This window comes from Hemitrygon akajei, chromosome 24, assembly GCF_048418815.1.
Source record: "Hemitrygon akajei chromosome 24, sHemAka1.3, whole genome shotgun sequence".
Lineage (NCBI taxonomy): Eukaryota > Metazoa > Chordata > Chondrichthyes > Myliobatiformes > Dasyatidae > Hemitrygon > Hemitrygon akajei.
Genome location: NC_133147.1, coordinates 37,514,382 through 37,534,600, shown reverse-complemented (window position 1 = coordinate 37,534,600; position 20,219 = coordinate 37,514,382). Strand labels below are relative to the sequence as shown.

Sequence of the window (20,219 nt, the reverse complement as noted above, 5' to 3'; positions counted from 1 at the left end):
GCAGGTTCACAGCCCTGCTGACCAGTCATTCAACAGCAGACTACCTCAGCTGCAGTACCTACGCTCCTCTCACAAGACAGAGAGGCCCCAGCGAAAGACCCAAACAGTGAAAATGGTTGTAAAACGTTGTAGGGGATTTTGATCAGCTGGGCAAGTGGGCCGACGAACAGCAAATAAATTTTGATTTGCATCTGTGTTCCATTTCGGGAAGGCAATCCAGTGACCCTGAGCGGTGTTGTAGAACAGAAGGACCCAGGGACATTTTTCCCTGAAAGTGGAGTCACAGGTTGACAGGGCAGTGAAGAAGGCGATTTCCAGAGTACAGGAGTTGGGACGTTATGTTGCCGTTGTACAAGACGTTGGTGAGGCCGCACTTGAATTGTGTTCAGTTCTGGTCACCGTGCTGTAGGAAAGACGCCATTGAGCTGGAAAGAGTGCAGAGGAGATTTACGAGGATGTTACCGGGATTCGAGGGACTGTGTCAGGAGACGGAGGGGTGACCTTACAGAGGCATATAAAACCACGAGGGGCACAGGTAGGGTGAATGTGCACAGACTTTTTCCCCAGGATTGGGTAATCAAGAACCAGAGGGCACAGGTTTAAGGTAAGAGGGGAAAGGATTTAATAGGGACACGAGGGGCAACTTTTTCCCCGAGAGGGTGGTCCGTCCATGGAACGAGAGGAAGTGGTTGAGGCAGGAACATTAACGATATTAAAGAGGCACTTGGACAGGTACATGGATGGGAAAGGTTATAGGGGCACAGGTAGGAAAGGCAGATGGGACCAGCTGAGCCGAAGGGCCTGATTCTATGCTGAGTTCTGCCCATTAACCCCATTGGGAGATGGAAAGAAGTGAGACAAAACGACATCAACTTCACAGACCCTCTGCAGATTACAGATATGTTTGCTACCCTGAGGCAGATCCCCAGAGCCTGTCAATGTGCTCCTTCCGACCCTGCAGGAGGCAAGTACAGAAATTCCGGGGGTCCACACACACAGAGATATTTAAAACATCCTTAGCGACAGGAGACGTATCAGAGGATTGAAGGACAGCCAGTGTTGTTCCACTGCTTAAGAAAGGCTCTAAACATAAACCAGAAAATTGCAGGCTGGACAGACTGCTGCCATCAGTAGTGGGTAGGTTACTGGAAGGTATTCTAAGGGACCGGATATACAAGTATTTGGATTGACATGGCCTAATTAAGGATAGTCAGCATGGCTTAATGTGTGGTAGGTCATGTCTAAACAAAATTATGGCGTTTTTCGAGGAAGTTACCAGGAAAGTGGATAGAACCACAGAACATTACAGCACAGAAACAGGCCTTTTGGCCCTTCTTGGCTGTGCCGAACCATTTTTCTGCCTCGTCCCACTGACCTGCACCTGGGCCATATCCCTCCAAACCCCTCTCATCCATGTACCTGTCCAAGTTTTTCTTAAATGTTAAAAGTGAGCCCGCATTTACCACTTCATCTGGCAGCTCATTCCACACTCCCACCACTCTCTGTGTGAAGAAGCCCCCCCCAATGTTCCCTTTAAACTTTTCCCCCTTCACCCTTAACCCATGTCCTCTGTTTTTTTTTCTCCCCTCGCCTCAGTGGAAAAAGCCTGCTTGCATTCACTCTATCTATACCCATCATAATTTTATACACCTCTATCAAATCACCCCTCATTCTCCTACGCTCCAGGGAATAAAGTCCTAACATATTCAACCTTTCTCTGTAACTTAGTTTCTCAAGTCCCAGCAACATCCTTGTAAATCTTCTCTGAGCTCTTTCAAACTTATTAATATCCTTCCTGTAATTTGGTGACCAAAATTGCATACAATACTCCAAATTCGGCCTCACCAATGCCTTGTACAACCTCACCATAACATTCCAACTCTTATACACAATACTTTGATTTATAAAGGGCAATATACCAAAAGCTCTCTTTACTACCCTATCTACCTGTGACACCAATTTTAGGGAATTTTGTATCTGTATTCCTAGATCCCTCTGTTCTACTGCACTCCTCAGTGCCCTACCATTTACCTTGTATTTTCTACCTTGTTTTTTCCTTCCAAAATGCAATACCTCACACTTGTCTGCATTAAACTCCATCTGCTATTTTTCAGCCCATTTTTCCAGCTGGTCCAGATCCCTCTGCAAGCTTTGAAAACCTTCCTCACTGTCCACTACACCTCCAATCTTTGTATCATCAGCAAATTTGCTGATCCAGTTTACCACATTATCATCCAGATCATTGATATAGATGACAAATAACAATGGACCCAGCACTGATCCCTGTGGCACACCACTAGTCACAGGCCTCCACTCAGAGAAGCTATCCTCCACTACCACTCTCTGGCTTCTCCCATTGAGCCAATGTCTAATCCAATTTACTACCTCACCATGTATACCTAGCGACTGAATCTTCCTAACTAACCTCCCATGCGAGACCTTGTCAAAGGCCTTACTGAAGTCCATGTAGACAACATCCACTGCCTTCCCTTCATCCACTTTCCTTGTAACCTCCTCGAAAAACTCTAATAGATTTGTTAAACATGACCTACAACGCACAAAGCCATGTTGACTCTCCCTAATAAGTCCCTGTCTAGCTAAATACTTGTAGATCCTATCAATACTTGTACTCCTTCCAATAATTTATCTACTACTGATGTCAAATTTACCGGCCTATAATTTCCTGGATTAGTTTTAGAACCTTTTTTAAACAATGGAACAACATGAGTCCAATCCTCTGGCACCTCACCTGTAAATACCAACATTTTAAATATTTCTGCCAGGGCCCCTGCAATTTCAAAACTAATCTCCTTCAAGGTCCGAGGGAATACCCTGTCAGGTCCTGGGGATTTATCTACTCTGATTTGCTTCAAGATAGCAAGCACCTCCTCCTCTTCAATCTGTATAGACTCCATGACCTCACTACTTTTTTGCCTTATTTCCATAGACTCCATGCCAGTTTCCTTAGTAAATACAGACACAAAAAAACCATTTAAGATCTCCCCCAGTTCTTTTGGTTCCATACATAGCCGACCACTCTGATCTTCAAGAGGACCAATTTTATCCCTTACTATCCTTTTGCTCTTAACATACCCGTAAAAGCTCTTTGGATTATCCTTCACCCTGACTGCCAAAGCAACCTCATGTCTTCTATTAGCACTCCTGATTTCTTTCTTAAGTATTTTTTTGTATTTTTTATACTCCCCAAGCACCTTATTTGCTCCGTTTTCTATTCATGTCATACATCTCTCTCTTCTTTATCAGAGTTCCAATATCCCTAGAGAACCAATTTACCAAAGACATCCTTGCCAGAGAACCTGTCCCAATCCACGCTTTTTAGATCCTTTCTCCTTTCTTTGAATTTGGTCTTTTTCCAGTTTAGAACTTCACCCGAGGACCAGATCTATCTTTATCCATGATCAAGTTGAAACTAATGGTGTTATGATCACTGGAACCAAAGTGTTCCCCTACACACACTTCCGTCACCTGCCCTAACTCGTTTCCTAATAGGAGATCTAATATTGCATCCTCTCTCGTCGGTACCTCTATTTATTGATTTAGAAAACTTTACTGGACACATTTTACAAACTCTAACCCGTCTAGACCTTTAACAGTATGGGAGTCCCAATCAATACATGGAAAATTAAAATCTCCTATTATGAAGGCAAAGCAATGAGTATCGTCTATGTGGACTTTAGGAAAGCATCTGATATGTTCCTGCATGGAGACTGGTCATATGTTCCTGCATGAGAGGCTGGTCGTATGTTCCTGCATGGGAGGCTGGTCGTATGTTCCTGCATGAGAGGCTGGTCATATGTTCCTGCATGGGAGACTGGTCGTATGTTCCTGCATGGGAGGCTGGTCGTATGTTCCTGCATGGGATGCTGGTCGTATGTTCCTGCATGGGAGGCTGGTCGTATGTTCCTGCATGGGAGACTGGTCGTATGTTCCTGCATGGGAGGCTGGTCGTATGTTCCTGCATGGGAGACTGGTCGTATGTTCCTGCATGGGAGGCTGGTCGTATGTTCCTGCATGGGAGGCTGGTCATACGATAACATGGTTAACTAGATTAGCAGACCTGCAGATAACATCAATGTTGAGGGTCTCAGCAAACACAAGAAAATCTAAAGATGCTGGAAATCCAAGCAACACGCACAAAATGCTGGATGTACTCAGCAGGTCAGACGGTGTCTATGGACAGAGTAACACACACAAAACGCTGGAGGAACTCAGCAGGTCAGACAGTGTCTATGGTCAGAGTAACACACACAAAACGCTGGAGGAACTCAGCAGGTCAGACAGTGTCTATGGTCAGAGTAACACACACAAAATGCTGGAGGAACTCAGCAGGCCAGGCAGTGTCTATGGACAGAGTAACACACACAAAATGCTGGAGGAACTCAGCAGGTCAGACGGTGTCTACGGACAGAGTAACACACACAAAATGCTGGAGGAACTCAGCAGGTCAGCCGGTCTCTATGGACAGAGTAACACACATAAAACGCTGGAGGAACTCAGCAGGTCAGACGGGTGTCTACGGACAGAGTAACACACACAAAATGCTGGAGGAACTCAGCAGGTCAGCCGGTCTCTATGGACAGAGTAACACACACAAAACGCTGGAGGAACTCAGCAGGTCAGACGGTGTCTACGGACAGAGTAACACACACAAAATGCTGGAGGAACTCAGCAGGTCAGATGGAGTCTGTGGTCAGAGTTACACACACAAAACGCTGGAGGAACTCAGCAGGTCAGACAGTGTCTATGGTCAGAGTAACACACACAAAATGCTGGAGGAACTCAGCAGGCCAGACGGTGTCTGTGGTCAGAGTAACACGCGTCGATAGGGAGAAGAGTAACACACACACAATGCTGGAGGAACTCGGCAGGCCAGGCAGCGTCTATGGAGAAGAGTACAGTCAGCATTTCAGGCCGAGACCCTTCGGCAGGGCTCCAGATCCCTTTCTTCCAGATTCTCAGCAGAAAGACTTGGGGGGGGGGGGGGGTCAGAGGACAGTGAGGAAGGCTATCATGACTTGAAGGGGGACCTGCATCAGCTGGAAAATTGGCAGATGGAATTTAATGCAGACAAGTCCAAGATTTTGCACTTCGGTAGAACCAGCCAGGGTGACACAGAGAATGGTAGGGCATTGAGGAGCATGGTAGAACCAAGGAATCTGGGAATGCAGATCCATAATTCATTGAAAGTGGTGTCACAGGTAGACGGTAATAAAGAAAGCTTTGGCACATTGGCCTTCATAAATCAATGTATTGAGTACAGGAGATGGGATGTTATGTTGAAGTTGTATAAAATGTTGGTGAAGCCTAATTTGGAGTATTGTGTGCAGTTTTGGTCACCTACCTACAGGAAAGATATAAACAAGATTGAAAGAGTACAGAGAAAATTTTAAAGTTTTTTGCCGGTATGGAAAACCTGAGTTAGAAGGAAAGATTGAATAGGTTAGAATTTATTGCTTGGAACAGAGAAGATTGAGAGGACATTTGATAGAAGTATATTAAACTATGAGAGGTATAGATAGTTTAAATGCAAGCAGGCTTTTTCCAATGAGTTTCCAACACAAGGTCATGGGTTAAGGGTGAAAGGTGAGAAGTTTAAGGAGATCATGAGGGGAATCTTCTTCACCCAGAGAGTGATGGGAATGTGGAACGAGCAGTGGTGCGGATGAACTCGATTTCACGTTTAAGAGAAGTTTGAATAGGTACAGGAATGGGAAGACTATGGTGCTGCTGTAAATTGATAGGCGTGGGCAGTTTATGTTTCAGCATGGACGAGATGGGCTGAAGGGCCAGTTTCAGAGAGGCAGTCGGATTTGTTGTGTCCATAGTGCTGCTGTCGAGACTAACCCCACTACCATGTCTGACCCCAGGGGTAAGGCGGGGAATCTGTCAGAAGATTAATCATTTTCCCGAAGACACTGACTACGAGCATGATAGTGCAGAATACCTCTTGAGTGAGTATCTCCCTCTACTTCCTCGCCCCCCTCTCTGCAAGCCCTACACTCCCCGTCCTCCTGTTCAATCCCCTCCCTATCTCTGTAACCACTACACTCCCCGTCCTCCTGTTCAAACCCCTCCCTATCTCTGTAAACCCTACACTCCCCGTCCTCCTGTTCAATCCCCTCCCTAACCCCCTCCCTATCTCTGTAACCACTACACTCCCCATCCTCATGTTCAAACCCCTCCCTATCTCTGTAAACCCTACACTCCCCGTCCTCCTGTTCAATCCCCTCCCTCACCCCCCCCCCTCTCTGCAAGCCCTACACTCCCCGTCCTCCTGTTCAATCCCCTCCCTCACCCCCTCCCTAGCTCTGTAACCACTACACTCCCCGTCCTCCTGTTCAAACCCCTCCCTATCTCTGTAAACCCTACACTCCCCGTCCTCCTGTTCAATCCCCTCCTCACCCCCTCCCTATCTCTGTAACCACTACACTCCCCGTCCTCCTGTTCAAACCCCTCCCTATCTCTGTAAACCCTACACTCCCCGTCCTCCTGTTCAATCCCCTCCCTCACCCCCTCCCTATCTCTGTAACCCCTACACTCCCCGTCCTCCTGTTCAATCCCCTCCCTCACCCCTCCCTATCTCTGTAACCCCTACACTCCCCGTCCTCCTGTTCAAACCCCTCCCTCACCCCTCCCTATCTCTGTAACCCCCACACTCCCTGTCCTCCTGTTCAAACCCCTCCTTCACCCCTCCCTATCTCTGTAACCCCTACACTCCCCATCCTCCTGTTCAAACCCCTCCCTCCCCCATCTCTGTAACCTCTACACTCCCCGTCCTCCTGTTCAAACCCCTCCCTATCTCTGAAACACCTACACTCCCCTTCTTCCTGTTCAAACCCCTCCTTCACCCCTCCCTATCTCTGTAACCCCTACACTCCCCGTCCTCCTGTTCAAACCCCTCCCTATCTCTGAAACACCTACTCCCCTTCCTCCTGTTCAAACCCCTCCCTCACACCCTCCCTATCTCTGTAACCCCTACACTCCCCGTCCTCCTGTTCAAACCCCTCCCTCCCCCCATCTCTGTAACCCCTACACTCCCCGTCCTCCTGTTCAAACCCCTCCCTATCTCTGAAACACCTACACTCCCCTTCTTCCTGTTCAAACCCCTCCCTCAACCCCTCCCTATCTCTGTAACCCCTACACTCCCCGTCCTACTGTTCAAACCCCTCCCTCCCCCCATCTCTGTAACCCCTACACTCCCCGTCCTCCTGTTCAAACCCCTCCCTCACACCCTCCCTATCTCTGTAACCCCTATACTCCCCATCCTCGTTCAAACCCCTCCCTCACCCCCTCCCTATCTCTTTAACCCCTACACTCCCCTTCCTGTTCAAACCCTTCCCTCACCCCCTCCCTATCTCTGTAACCCCTACACTCCCCGTCCTCCTGTTCAAACCCCTCCCTCCCCCCTCCCTATCTCTGTAACCCCTACACTCACCGTCCTCCTGTTCAAACCCGTCCCTCCCCCTCCCTATCTCTGTAACCACTACACTCCCCATCCTCCTGTTCAAACCCCTCCCTATCTCTGTAACCCCTACACTCCCCTCCTCCTGTTCAAACCCCTCCCTCACCCCTCCCTATCTCGGTAACTCCTACACTCCCCGTCCTCCTGTTCAAACCCCTCCCTATCTCTGTAACCCCTACACTCCCCATCGTCCTGTTCAAACCTCTCCCTATCTCTGTAACCACTACACTCCCCATCGTCCTGTTCAAACCTCTCTCTATCTCTGTAACCCCTACACTCCCCGTCCTCCTGTTCAAACCCCTCCCTCACCCCCTCTCTATCTCTCTAAACCCTACACTCCCCGTCCTCCTGTTCAAACCCCTCCCTCACCCCTCCCTATCTCTGAAACCCCTACACTCCCTTTCCTCCTGTTCAAACCCCTCCCTCACCCCTCCCTATCTCTGAAACCCCTACACTCCCCTTCCTCCTGTTCAATCCCCTCCCTCACCCCTCCCTATCTCTGAAACCCCTACACTCCCCTTCCTCCTGTTCAAACCCCTCCCTCACCCCTCCCTATCTCTGTAACCCCTACACTCCCCGTCCTCCTGATCAAACCCCTCTCTATCTCTGTAACCCCTACACTCCCCATCCTCCTGTTCAAACCCCTCCGTCACCCCTCCCTCTCTGTAACCCCTACACTCCCCATCCTCCTGTTCAAACCCCTCCCTCACCCCTCCCTATCTCTGAAACCCCTACACTCCCCTTCCTCCTGTTCAATCCCCTCCCTCACCCCTCCCTATCTCTGAAACCCCTACACTCCCCTTCCTCCTGTTCAAACCCCTCCCTCACCCCTCCCTATCTCTGTAACCCCTACACTCCCCCTCCTCCTGTTCAAACCCCTCCCTCACCCCTCCCTCTCTGTAACCCCTACACTCCCCTTCCTCCTGTTCAAACCCCTCCCTCCCCCCTCCCTATCTCTGTAACCACTACACTCCCAGTCCCCCTGTTCAAACCCCTCCCTCCCCCCTCCCTATCTCTGTAACTCCTACACTCCCCGTCCTCCTGTTCAAACCCCTCCCTCACACCCTCACTATCTCTGTAACCCCTACACTCCCCATCCTCCTGTTCAAACCCCTCCCTCACCTCCTCCCTATCTCTGTAAACCCTACACTCCCCATCCTCCTGTTCAAACCCCTCCCTATCTCTGTAAACCCTACACTCCCCATCCTCCTGTTCAAACCCCTCCCTCACCCCTCCCTATCTTTGTAACCCCTACACTCCCTGCCCTCCTGTTCAAACCCCTCCCTCACCCCTCCCTATCTCTGTAACCCCTACACTCCCTGTCCTCCTGTTCAAACCCCTCCCTATCTCTGAAACCCCTACACTCCCCATCCTCCTGTTCAAACCCCTCCCTATCTCTGTAACCCCTACACTCCCCATCCTCCTGTTCAAACCCCTCCCTCACCCCTCCCTATCTCTGTAACCCCTACACTCCCCGTCCTCCTGTTCAAACCGCTCCTTATCTCTGAAACCCCTACAATCCCCGTCCTCCTGTTCAAACCCCTCCCTCACCCCCTCCCTATCTCTCTAAACCCTACACTCCCTGCCCTCCTGTTCAAACCCCTCCCTCCCCCCTATCTCTGTAACTCCTACACTCCCCGTCCTCCTGTTCAAACCCCTCCCTCACCCCCTCCCTATCTCTGTAACCCCTACACTCCCTGCCCTCCTGTTCAAACCCCTCCCTCACCCCTCCCTATCTCTGTAACCCCTACACTCCCCATCCTCCTGTTCAAACCCCTCCCTCACTCTTTCCTTATCTCTCTTTCTTCATTTTTCCCTGAATCCAGTAACTTTACACCCTTTCCCTTTGCTCCCCTGCCCACCTGCTCTCCCTGCCTGTCTCTGTCTCTCCCTCGCAGGGGTGGTCCGGGCCTCGAGCATCTTCCCGATCCTGAGTGCCATCCTGCTGCTGATGGGGGGAGTGTGCATCGCCACCAGCCGGTTCTACCGGAGTCGCAGGAACATCGTCCTGGGCTCCGGCATCCTCTTCGTCGCTGCTGGTGAGAGATCACAGACGGGGAGAGGGGGCTGTGAGCAGGCTAGAAAGGCCTCAGATCGGGGTGAGGGCAGAGGAGGGGAGATGAGGGAGAGGGGGCGGAAACGAGAGTGGAGGGAGAGCTGCGGGAAGAGGGGAGAGATGACCAGAGAGAGGGAGGGGTGGGCAAGAGAGTGAGTGGAGGGGGTACTGTTGAGAGGAGGGAGGGGTGAGGGGGGAGAGAAGGGGAAGGAGAGGAATTCAACTTCTGGTGCTGAAGTACTGGCACTCTGGGGAGGGCCAGAATGTGCTGATGTACAGGGATGGGAGGGCAAGAGTGGCTCAGAACAATCCCTTATCGTCTTCCTCCCTTTCTGAATGTACCACTCCCTCTCTTCCCTCCATTTTACCCTCTTTTCTCCACCATACTCTGGCCCTCTCCAACCCCACACCTCACCCCCATCTCCCACTCTCCCTCTCTCGACTTCTCTCTGCCCCTCTCCCTGTCTCAATGAACCCTCCCTCCTTTCTCTCTCTCCCTCACACTGTCTCTCCCTCTCCCTTTCTCTCTTTCTCTCCTGTTCTCTCTCTCCCCACACTCTCTCCTACTCTCTTAATCCCCTTCTCCCCCACGCTCTCTCCCCTATCCCTACCCCTCTCCCCAATATCACTCTCTCCCAGTGTCTCTTTCCCCCTATGTCTCTCCCTCCTCCCTCTTTGCCCCCTCTCTCTCACCTTTCACTCTCACCCTCTCACTCCTCCCTCTCTCTCCCCTTTATCTCTCCCACTCCCCCTGTCTTTCTGTCCCCCTCCCTCTCCCCTTTCTCTCTAACTTCCTCCCTCTGCCCCTCCCCGTCTAACATTCTCCTCCCTGTCTCTCCTCCTCATGCTCCCCTTTATCTCCCCCTCCCTTTCACCCCATCTAACTCTCTCCCTCTCCCTCTCCCTCCCCCTCTCTTTCCCCCTCTCCCCATCTCCCCTTCTCTCTTTCTTCCATTCTCTCTCTCACCCTTCTCTCTCTACCCTCTCTCCTAACTCTCTTTGTCCTCTCTCCTCCTCCCCTATCTCTCCCTCCCTCTGCCTCTCTCCCTCTCCCACCTTTCTCTCTCCCTCTCTCACTCCTCCCTCACTCCCCTTCCCCTCTCTCCCTCTTCCCCACTCTTCCTCTCTCCCCGTCTCTCTAACTCCCCCTTCTTTCCACCATCAATTCCCTTCTCATTCTCCCCCTCTCTCTTTAGCTCCTCCCTTTCTCCACCTCGCCCCTTTCCCTCCTCTCTCCCCCTCTAGCACCCTTCCTCGCCCCTCTCATTCTCCCCTTCCACTCTAACTCCCTCCCTTTCCCCCTCTCTCCCTCACTTTCTCTCCCCCTCTCACTTGACTTTCTCCCCTCTCTCCCTCCCCTCTACCTCCCCTTCCTTCCCCCTCACTCCCACACTCTCCCCATCTCTCTAAATCCCTCTTCCTCTCCCTCAACTCTCTCCCCCTCCCACCCCACTCCCTCCCCCTCTCCCTCACTCCCCTCTCTCTCCCTCTTTCTACCCCCCTCTTACTCCCATTCTCTTCCCCAGTCTCTCCTGCCTCTCTCTCACACTCTCCCCGTTTCTTTCCCTCCCTCTCTCTCATTCTCCCCTCACTCTCCCCAGGCCTGAGTAACATTATCGGTGTGATTGTCCACATCTCAGCGAACGCGGGAGTCCCGAGCACCATGCACGACCTCACTCACTCCCCCCTCTCTCTCTCCCCCCCCAGGCCTGAGTAACATTATCGGTGTGATTGTCCACATCTCAGCGAACGCGGGAGTCCCGAGCACCATGCACGACCTCACTCACTCCCCCCTCTCTCTCTCCCCCCCCAGGCCTGAGTAACATTATCGGTGTGATTGTCTACATCTCAGCGAACGCGGGAGACCCGAGCACCAAGAGGGACGAGGATAAGAAGTTCCATTACTCTTATGGCTGGTCCTTCTACTTTGGGGGTCTCTCATTCATTGTGGCCGAAGCTGTGGGGGTCTTGGCTGTCAACATCTACATCGAACGGAGCAAAGAGGCCCGGTCACGCCGGAGCCGGACTGCCCCGGCTAAACCCGCCAGCTCAACTGCCCTCCGCCTTCCCTCCTACCGTTTCCCCTACCAGCGCCACTCCAGGGACGACCCAACCGCGGTTTCTCCCTCCGGCCTCCCACTCGCTTCCGCACCGCCACCTCCATCCTCTTCCTCAATGGCCGTCCCGGCCGCTCCTACTGCCCCCTCCTCCTCCTCCTCGGCGGCCGACCTCTCCCTGTTCGCTCTGTCCCGCGATCCCTCCAAGGGCACCCTCGCCAATCTCCTCAACTGTGAGAGGGAGGCAGGTTTCCTGCAACTTCACAATTGTTTCGCAGGAGGAGGGGGAGGGGGGGCAGACGGGGGTAAGGAGAGCTCTGATACGAACACGCTGAACCGCAAGACTACGCCTGTCTGAGCGGGGGGCGGGGCAAAAGGGAGGGGGGAGATAGATCCACCTCAGTTTCTGTGTCTCACTGTGCCGGGACGGTGTGGTGGGAGGTTCACTCTGTGTCTGACCCTGGGAGTGTGTGATGGGATGGTGTGGAGGGAGCTTCACTCTGTCTGACCCCAAGATTGCGTGATGCGACGGTGTGGAGGGAGATTCACTCTATGTCTGACCCCGGGAGTATGTGATGGGACAGTGTGGAAGGAGATTCACTCTGTGTCTGACCCCGGGAGTGTGTGATGGGACAGTGTGGAGGGAGATTCACTCTGTGTCTGACCCTGGGAGTGTGTGATGGGACGGTGTGGAGGGAGATTCACTCTGTGTCTGACTCCGGGAGTGTGTGATGGGGCGGTGTGGAGGGAGATTCACTCTGTGTCTGACTCCGGGAGTGTGTGATGGGATGGTGTGGAGGGAGATTCACTCTGTGTCTGACCCCGGGAGTGAGTGATGGGATGGTGTGGAGGGAGATTCACTCTGTGTCTGACCCCGGGAGTGTGTGATGGGACGGTGTGGAGGGAGATTCACTCTGTGTCTGACCCCGGGAGTGTGTGATGGGTCTGTGTGGAGGGAGCTTCACTCTGTGTCTGACCCCGGGAGTGTGTGATGGGACGGTGTGGAGGGTGTTTCACTCTGTGTCTGATCCTGGGAGAGTGTGATGGGACGGTGTGGAGGGAGCTTCACTCTGTCTCTGACCCTGGGAGTGTGTGATGGGACGGTGTGGAGGGATCTTCACTCTGTGTCTGACCCCGGGAGTGTGTGATGGGACAGTGTGGAGGGAGATTCACTCTGTGTCTGACCCCGGGTGTGTGTGATGGGGCGGTGTGGAGGGAGATTCACTCTGTGTCTGACCCCGGGAGTGTGTGATGGGACAGTGTGGAGGGAGGTTCACTCTCTGTTTGACCCCGGGAGTGTGTGATGGGATGGTGTGGAGGGAGATTCACTCTGTGTCTGACCCCGGGAGTGTGTGATGGGACGGTGTGGAGGGAGGTTCACTCTGTGTCTGACCCCGGGAATGTGTGATGGGACGGTGTGGAGGGAGATTCACTCTGTGTCTGACCCCGGGAGTGTGTGATGGGACGGTGTGGAGGGAGATTCACTCTGTGTCTGACCCCGGGAGTGTGTGATGGGTCTGTGTGGAGGGAGCTTCACTCTGTGTCTGACCCCGGGAGTGTGTGATGGGACGGTGTGGAGGGTGTTTCACTCTGTGTCTGATCCTGGGAGAGTGTGATGGGACGGTGTGGAGGGAGCTTCACTCTGTCTCTGACCCTGGGAGTGTGTGATGGGACGGTGTGGAGGGATCTTCACTCTGTGTCTGACCCCGGGAGTGTGTGATGGGACAGTGTGGAGGGAGATTCACTCTGTGTCTGACCCCGGGTGTGTGTGATGGGGCGGTGTGGAGGGAGATTCACTCTGTGTCTGACCCCGGGAGTGTGTGATGGGACAGTGTGGAGGGAGGTTCACTCTCTGTTTGACCCCGGGAGTGTGTGATGGGATGGTGTGGAGGGAGATTCACTCTGTGTCTGACCCCGGGAGTGTGTGATGGGACGGTGTGGAGGGAGGTTCACTCTGTGTCTGACCCCGGGAATGTGTGATGGGACGGTGTGGAGGGAGATTCACTCTGTGTCTGACCCCGGGAGTGTGTGATGGGACGGTGTGGAGGGAGATTCACTCTGTGTCTGACCCCGGGAGTGTGTGATGGGTCTGTGTGGAGGGAGCTTCACTCTGTGTCTGACCCTGGGAGTGTGTGATGGGGCGGTGTGGAGGGAGATTCACTCTGTGTCTGACCCCGGGAGTGTGTGATGGGACGGTGTGGAGGGAGATTCACTCTGTGTCTGACCCCGGGAGTGTGTGATGGGACGGTGTGGACGGAGTTTCACTCTGTGTCTGACCCCGGGAGTGTGTGATGGGACGGTGTGGAGGGAGATTCACTCTGTGTCTGACCCTGGGAGTGTGTGATGGGACGGTGTGGAGGGAGATTCACTCTGTGTCTGACCCCGGGAGTGTGTGATGGGACGGTGTGGAGGGAGATTCACTCTGTGTCTGACCCCGGGAGTGTGTGATGGGACGGTGTGGAGGGAGAATCACTCTGTGTCTGACCCCTTTTTTTTAAATTACAAAATCCTTTATTACAAATATTGGTGCTATACAATATATACAAAACAGTGGCAAACACAATTACTTCACTACAAATAGACAATAGACATTACACCAAAATGTTGCCATCTCTATCCACGATGGCATTTACACCCCGCGGAGCCCAACGGTCTCGAAACTCCTCTAAGGTCGCCGTGGACTGCGCGTGTTCTTTTTCAATATTTACCCGGGCACGAACATACCCTCTAAACATTGCCGGGCAGTCTGCCCGGGGAGATCCTCCCGCCACCCGTTTCCAAGACCCTCGGATGGCGGATTTCGCCAGCCCCAGGAGCAAGTTGACTAGGACATCCTCATCCCTCCATGCCCCCCTCCTTACTGGATGACCATATATAAATAGGGTGGGGCTAAAATGCAGCCAGAAGGCGAGAAGCAGCCCACGCAAATACGCAAAAAGAGGCTGCAGCCTCGCACACTCCATGTACATGTGGTACACGGTCTCCTCCAGCCCGCAGAAGTGGCATGCGGGTGGGAGATCCATGTACAAACTAAAAAACTTATTGCAGGGCACCGCTCTATGCAGCACCCTCCAGCCGAGATCCCCCAGGTGCATGGGAAGAACCCCCTCGTAAAGGGACTTCCAGTGGGGACCCTCCTCACCTCCGGGTGGAAAGACCGACCGCCATGGTGTGTCAGGACGGTGGACAAGGGCAAGGAAGTGGAGGGTGTGGAGCAGCAGCCCATACAAATACCTCCTACTTGCATCCCTGAATGGGACTGTGGGTATCCATGAGAAACGGCTCAAGTTGTGTGGACACAGCTCCCGGAGAAGATTGCGGGGTCTGGGCCTGACAAGCAGCTCGGCCTGAGTCGGTCCACACAACTGAGCCGCACTGACATCCACTGAGGTAGGTCAAGGGTCGGCCAGGACCCCGCCCTCCGCCTGAGGAGGGGATTCCCGGCCTGAGGCGACCATGTTCCAGACACTCAGTAGGTCCTGATAGAAGCCGGGCAGACTCCGCAAAGCAGTACGGCTGACGCCCGCCGGTGGTAGCCGCATGTCTTCGTGAAGACAGCAGCCCCTCCGGAGGAAGAAAGTCGCCAACACGTGCCACCTGGGAGGGTGCTCGGCGTCCAGGAATCTCTGCAGAGTCCTGAGGCGGAGAGCCGCCAGTCGCGTTCGAACGCACACCAGCGACTGTCCGCCCTCTCCCACTGGGAGACTCAAGACCGCTGCAGAGACCCAGTGTTTCCTGTTGCCCCAGAAGAAGTCCACTAACTTCCTCTGCATTCTCGCAACAAATGGGGCAGGAGGGGCCAAGGTGACCATCCGATACCACAACATGGAGGCCACCAGCTGGTTTATGACCACCACCCTGCCTCGATAGGTAAGTACCCTGAGAAGGCCTGACCATCGCCCCAGCCGGGCCATGACTTTCGTCTCCAGGTCCTGCCAGTTCGCCAGCCAGGTCTCCCCAGAAGGACTCAGGTAGACTCCCAAATAGAGGAGACATCTAGTGCTCCACTCAAAAGCTCTCATCTCCTCCGGCAGGGAGTCCACCTGCCACTGACCCACTAAGAGTCCGGAACATTTCGCCCAGTTGATCCTGGCGGAGGATGCTGCCGAGAAAACTTCTTGGCACTCGCGCATCCTCCGCAGGTCATTGGGATCTGTCATCATGAGGAGTACATCATCGGCGTAGGCCGACAGGACGACCTCCATGTCCGGTTGACCCCGGGTGTGTGTGATGGGATGGTGTGGAGGGAGATTCACTCTGTGTCCGACCCCGGGAGTGTGTGATGGGACGGTGTGGAGGGAGATTCACTCTGTGTCTGACCCCAGGTGTGTGTGATGGGATGGTGTGGAGGGGGTTTCACTCTGTATCTGACCCTGGGAGTGTGTGATGGGACGGTGTGGAGGGAGTTAAACTCTGTGTCTGACCCCAGGAGTGTGTGATGGGACGGTGTGGAGGGAGATTCACTCTGTGTCCGACCCCGGGAGTGTGTGATGGGACGGTGTGGAGGGAGATTCACTCTGTGTCTGACCCCAGGTGTGTGTGATGGGATGGTGTGGAGGGGGTTTCACTCTGTATCTGACCCTGGGAGTGTGTGATGGGACGGTGTGGAGGGAGTTAAACTCTGTGTCTGACCCCAGGAGTGTGTGATGGGACGGTGTGGAGGGAGATTCACTCTGTGTCTGACCCCGGGAGTGTGTGATGGGACGGTGTGGAGGGAGATTCACTCTGTGTCTGACCCCGGGAGTGTGTGATGGGACGGTGTGGAGGGAGATTCACTCTGTGTCTGACACCGGGAGTGTGTGATGGGACGGTGTGGAGGGAGATTCACTCTGTGTCTGACACCGGGAGTGTGTGATGGGACGGTGTGGAGGGAGATTCACTCAGTGTCTGACCCCGGGAGTGTGTGATGGGACCGCGTGGAGGGAGTTTCACTCTGTGTCTGACCCCGGGAGTGTGTGATGGGACAGCGTGGAGGGAGATTCACTCTGTGTCTGACCCCGGGAGTGTGTGATGGGACAGCGTGGAGGGAGATTCACTCTGTGTCTGACCCCGGGAGTGTGTGATGGGACGGCGTGGAGGGAGATTCACTCTGTGTCTGACCCGGGAGGGTGTGATGGGACGGCGTGGAGGGGTTTCACTCTGTGTCTGACCCGGGAGTGTGTGATGGGACGGTGTGGAGGGAGATTCACTCTGTGTCTGACCCGGGAGTGTGTGATGGGACGGCGTGGGGGAGTTTCACTCTGTGTCTGACCCCGGGAGTGTGTGATGGGACGGTGTGGAGGGAGTTTCACTCTGTGTCTGACCCCGGGAGTGTGTGATGGGACGGTGTGGAGGGAGTTTCACTCTGTGTCTGACCCCGGGAGTGTGTGATGGGACGGTGTGGAGGGAGATTCACTCTGTGTCTGACCCCGGGAGTGTGTGATGGGACGGTGTGGAGGGAGTTTCACTCTATGTCTGACCCCGGGAGTGTGTGATGGGACGGTGTGGAGGGAGATTCACTCTGTGTCTGACCCCGGGAGTGTGTGATGGGACGGTGTGGAGGGAGATTCACTCTGTGTCTGACCCCGGGAGTGTGTGATGGGACGGTGTGGAGGGAGATTCACTCTGTGTCTGACCCCGGGAGTGTGTGATGGGACGGTGTGGAGGGAGATTCACTCTGTGTCTGACCCCGGGAGTGTGTGATGGGACGGTGTGGAGGGAGATTCACTCTGTGTCTGACCCCGGGAGTGTGTGATGGGACGGTGGAGGGAGATTCACTCTGTGTCTGACACCGGGAGTGTGTGATGGGACGGTGTGGAGGGAGATTCACCCTGTGTCTGACACCGGGAGTGTGTGATGGGACGGTGTGGAGGGAGATTCACTCTGTGTCTGACACCGGGAGTGTGTGATGGGACGGTGTGGAGGGAGATTCACTCTGTGTCTGACCCCGGGAGTGTGTGATGGGACGGTGTGGAGGGAGATTCACTCTGTGTCTGACCCCGGGAGCGTGTGATGGGACGGTGTGGAGGGGGTTTCACTCTGTGTCTGACCCTGGGAGTGTGTGATGGGACGGTGTGGAGGGAGATTCACTCTGTGTCTGACCCCGGGAGTGTGTGATGGGACGGTGTGGAGGGAGATTCACTCTGTGTCTGACACCGGGAGTGTGTGATGGGACGGTGTGGAGGGAGATTCACCCTGTGTCTGACACCGGGAGTGTGTGATGGGACGGTGTGGAGGGAGATTCACTCTGTTTCTGATCCCGGGAGTGTGTGATGGGACGGTGTGGAGGGAGATTCACTCTGTGTCTGACACCGGGAGTGTGTGATGGGACGGTGTGGAGGGAGATTCACTCTGTGTCTGACCCCGGGAGTGTGTGATGGGACGGTGTGGAGGGGGTTTCACTCTGTGTCTGACCCCGGGAGGAAGCTCACTGAGTCATGCTGTCATCTGACTGCCTCTCTCTCTCTCTAAACATACATACACACTCAGAAATACAGAAATATATTCTCTCTCTCTCTCTCACACACACACACACATGCACGCACAGAGCCTCACACACTATCTCAGTATGTCACTGAGATATTGAGTGACATAGTTCAATATGTCACCTGAAGTGACATATTCTTGTCACTTCAAAAATATGTGAAGTGACTTCTCCCCCCATTCCTCCTTCCCTCTCCAGGAACTCCTGCCGAAATGACTTCGGGAAGCACCTGCCACCTCCTGTCCGAGGCTGCTGCTGGGTACACCAACCATTGCCTCTCCATCGTTTGGACCAATTTCCCCCTCAACCCCTCCGTTCACCCCTCCTTCCCCTGCCTGTCCCTCACACCCTGTCCCACTGCACCACCCTGTCCAGGAGAGATATTACCCTCCCCCACCCAGACTTGTCACCCCATCGCCTGGAGATATTACCCTCCCCCACCCAGACTTGTCACCCCATCGCCTGGAGATATTACCCTCCCCCACCCAGACCTGTCACCCCATCGCCTGGAGATATTACCCTCCCCCACCCAGACCTGTCACCCCATCGCCTGGAGATATTACCCTCCCCCACCCAGACCTGTCACCCCCATCGCCTGGAGGTATTACCCTCCCCCACCCAGACCTGTCACCCCATCGCCTGGAGGTATTACCCTCCCCCACCCAGACCTGTCACCCCATCGCCTGGAGGTATTACCCTCCCCCACCCAGACCTGTCACCCCATCGCCTGGAGGTATTACCCTCCCCCACCCAGACCTGTCACCCCCATCGCCTGGAGGTATTACCCTCCCCCACCCAGACCTGTCACCCCATCGCCTGGAGATATTACCCTCCCCCTTCCAGACCTGTCACCCCATCGCCTGGAGATATTACCCTCCCCCACCCAGACCTGTCACCCCCATCGCCTGGAGATATTACCCTCCCCCACCCAGACCTGTCACCCCATCGCCTGGAGATATTACCCTCCCCCACCCAGACCTGTCACCCCATCATAGAACCATAGAACATTACAGCACAGAAACAGGCCCTTCGGCCTCTTCTTGGCTGTGCCGAACCATTTTTCTGCCTCATCCCACTGACCTGCACCCGGGCCATATCCCTCCAAACCCCTCTCATCCATGTACCTGTCTAAGTTTTTCTTAAATGTTAAAAGTGAGCCCGCATTCACCACTTCATCTGGCAGCTCATTCCACACTCCCACCACTCTCTGTGTGAAGAAGCTTCCCTAATGTTCCCTTTAAACTTTTCCCCCTTCGCCCTTAACCCATGACCTCTGGTTTTTTTCTCCCCTCGCCTCAGTGGAAAAAGCCCACTTGCAGTCACTCTATCTGTACCCATCATAATTTTATACACCTCTATCAAATCACCCCTCATTCTCCTACGCTCCAGGGATCTGTACGGATATTCCCCCAATCTCAGACCTGTCTCCCTGTCACCTGGAGAGATATTTCCCCCAACCCGGATCTGTCTCCCCATCAGCTGTAGGACTATCCCGCCTTGCCCCCGATCTGTCTCCCCGTCAGCTCGAGGGCTATCTCTCCTTGCCCAGATCTATCTCCCCATCAGCTAGAGGGGTATTTCCCCCTTGCCCAGATCTATCTCCCCATCAGCTGGAGGGGTATTTCCCCCTTGCCCCAATCTGTCTCCCCATCAGCTGGAGGGGTAATTGATATTTTTACGGCCTGGCATGGTTTCTATTTGTTCGATCAGTGCAGATTTTAATAAAGTGTGAGCTCTGTTTCTGATCTGACGCCCGGCTCACAGCTCGTGGGGAGGTGTGGAGGGGTTGTGAGGAAGCGCTGCGCTTTGGGAGGGTTGGTGAGGGAGCACCACACCATGGAGGGGTGCTGAGGGAGCTCCACACTGGGAGGGTTGGTGAGGGAGCTCCACACTGTAGGAGGGTGGTGAGGGAGCTCCACACTGTGGGAGGGTGGTGAGGGAGCACCACACCATGGAGGGGTGCAGAGGGAGCTCCACACTGGGAGGGTTGGTGAGGGAGCACCACACCATGGAGGGGTGCTGAGGGAGCTCCACACTGGGAGGGTTGGTGAGGGAGCTCCACACTGTAGGAGGGTGCTGAGGGAGCTCCACACTGGTAAGGTTGCTGGGGGAGCTCCACACTGTGGGAGGGTAGTGAGGGAGCTCCACACCATGGAGGGG

The 20,219-nt window shown here is 54.1% G+C and overlaps 1 protein-coding gene across 1 annotated transcript in view; it reads left to right on the top strand.

Moving 5' to 3' along the window:
* Positions 1–19,809, top strand: part of LOC140716013 (voltage-dependent calcium channel gamma-4 subunit-like) — a 67,257-nt gene extending 47,448 nt beyond the window's left edge. Inside the window, exons 3-5 of the mRNA XM_073028651.1 lie at positions 5,889–5,972; positions 9,382–9,522; positions 11,353–19,809. Of these exons, the coding sequence (XP_072884752.1) occupies positions 5,889–5,972; positions 9,382–9,522; positions 11,353–11,954 (827 nt within the window). The 3' untranslated portion in view covers positions 11,955–19,809. The remainder of the gene's footprint in view (positions 1–5,888; positions 5,973–9,381; positions 9,523–11,352) is intronic.
* The last annotated feature ends 410 nt before the right edge of the window (positions 19,810–20,219 follow it).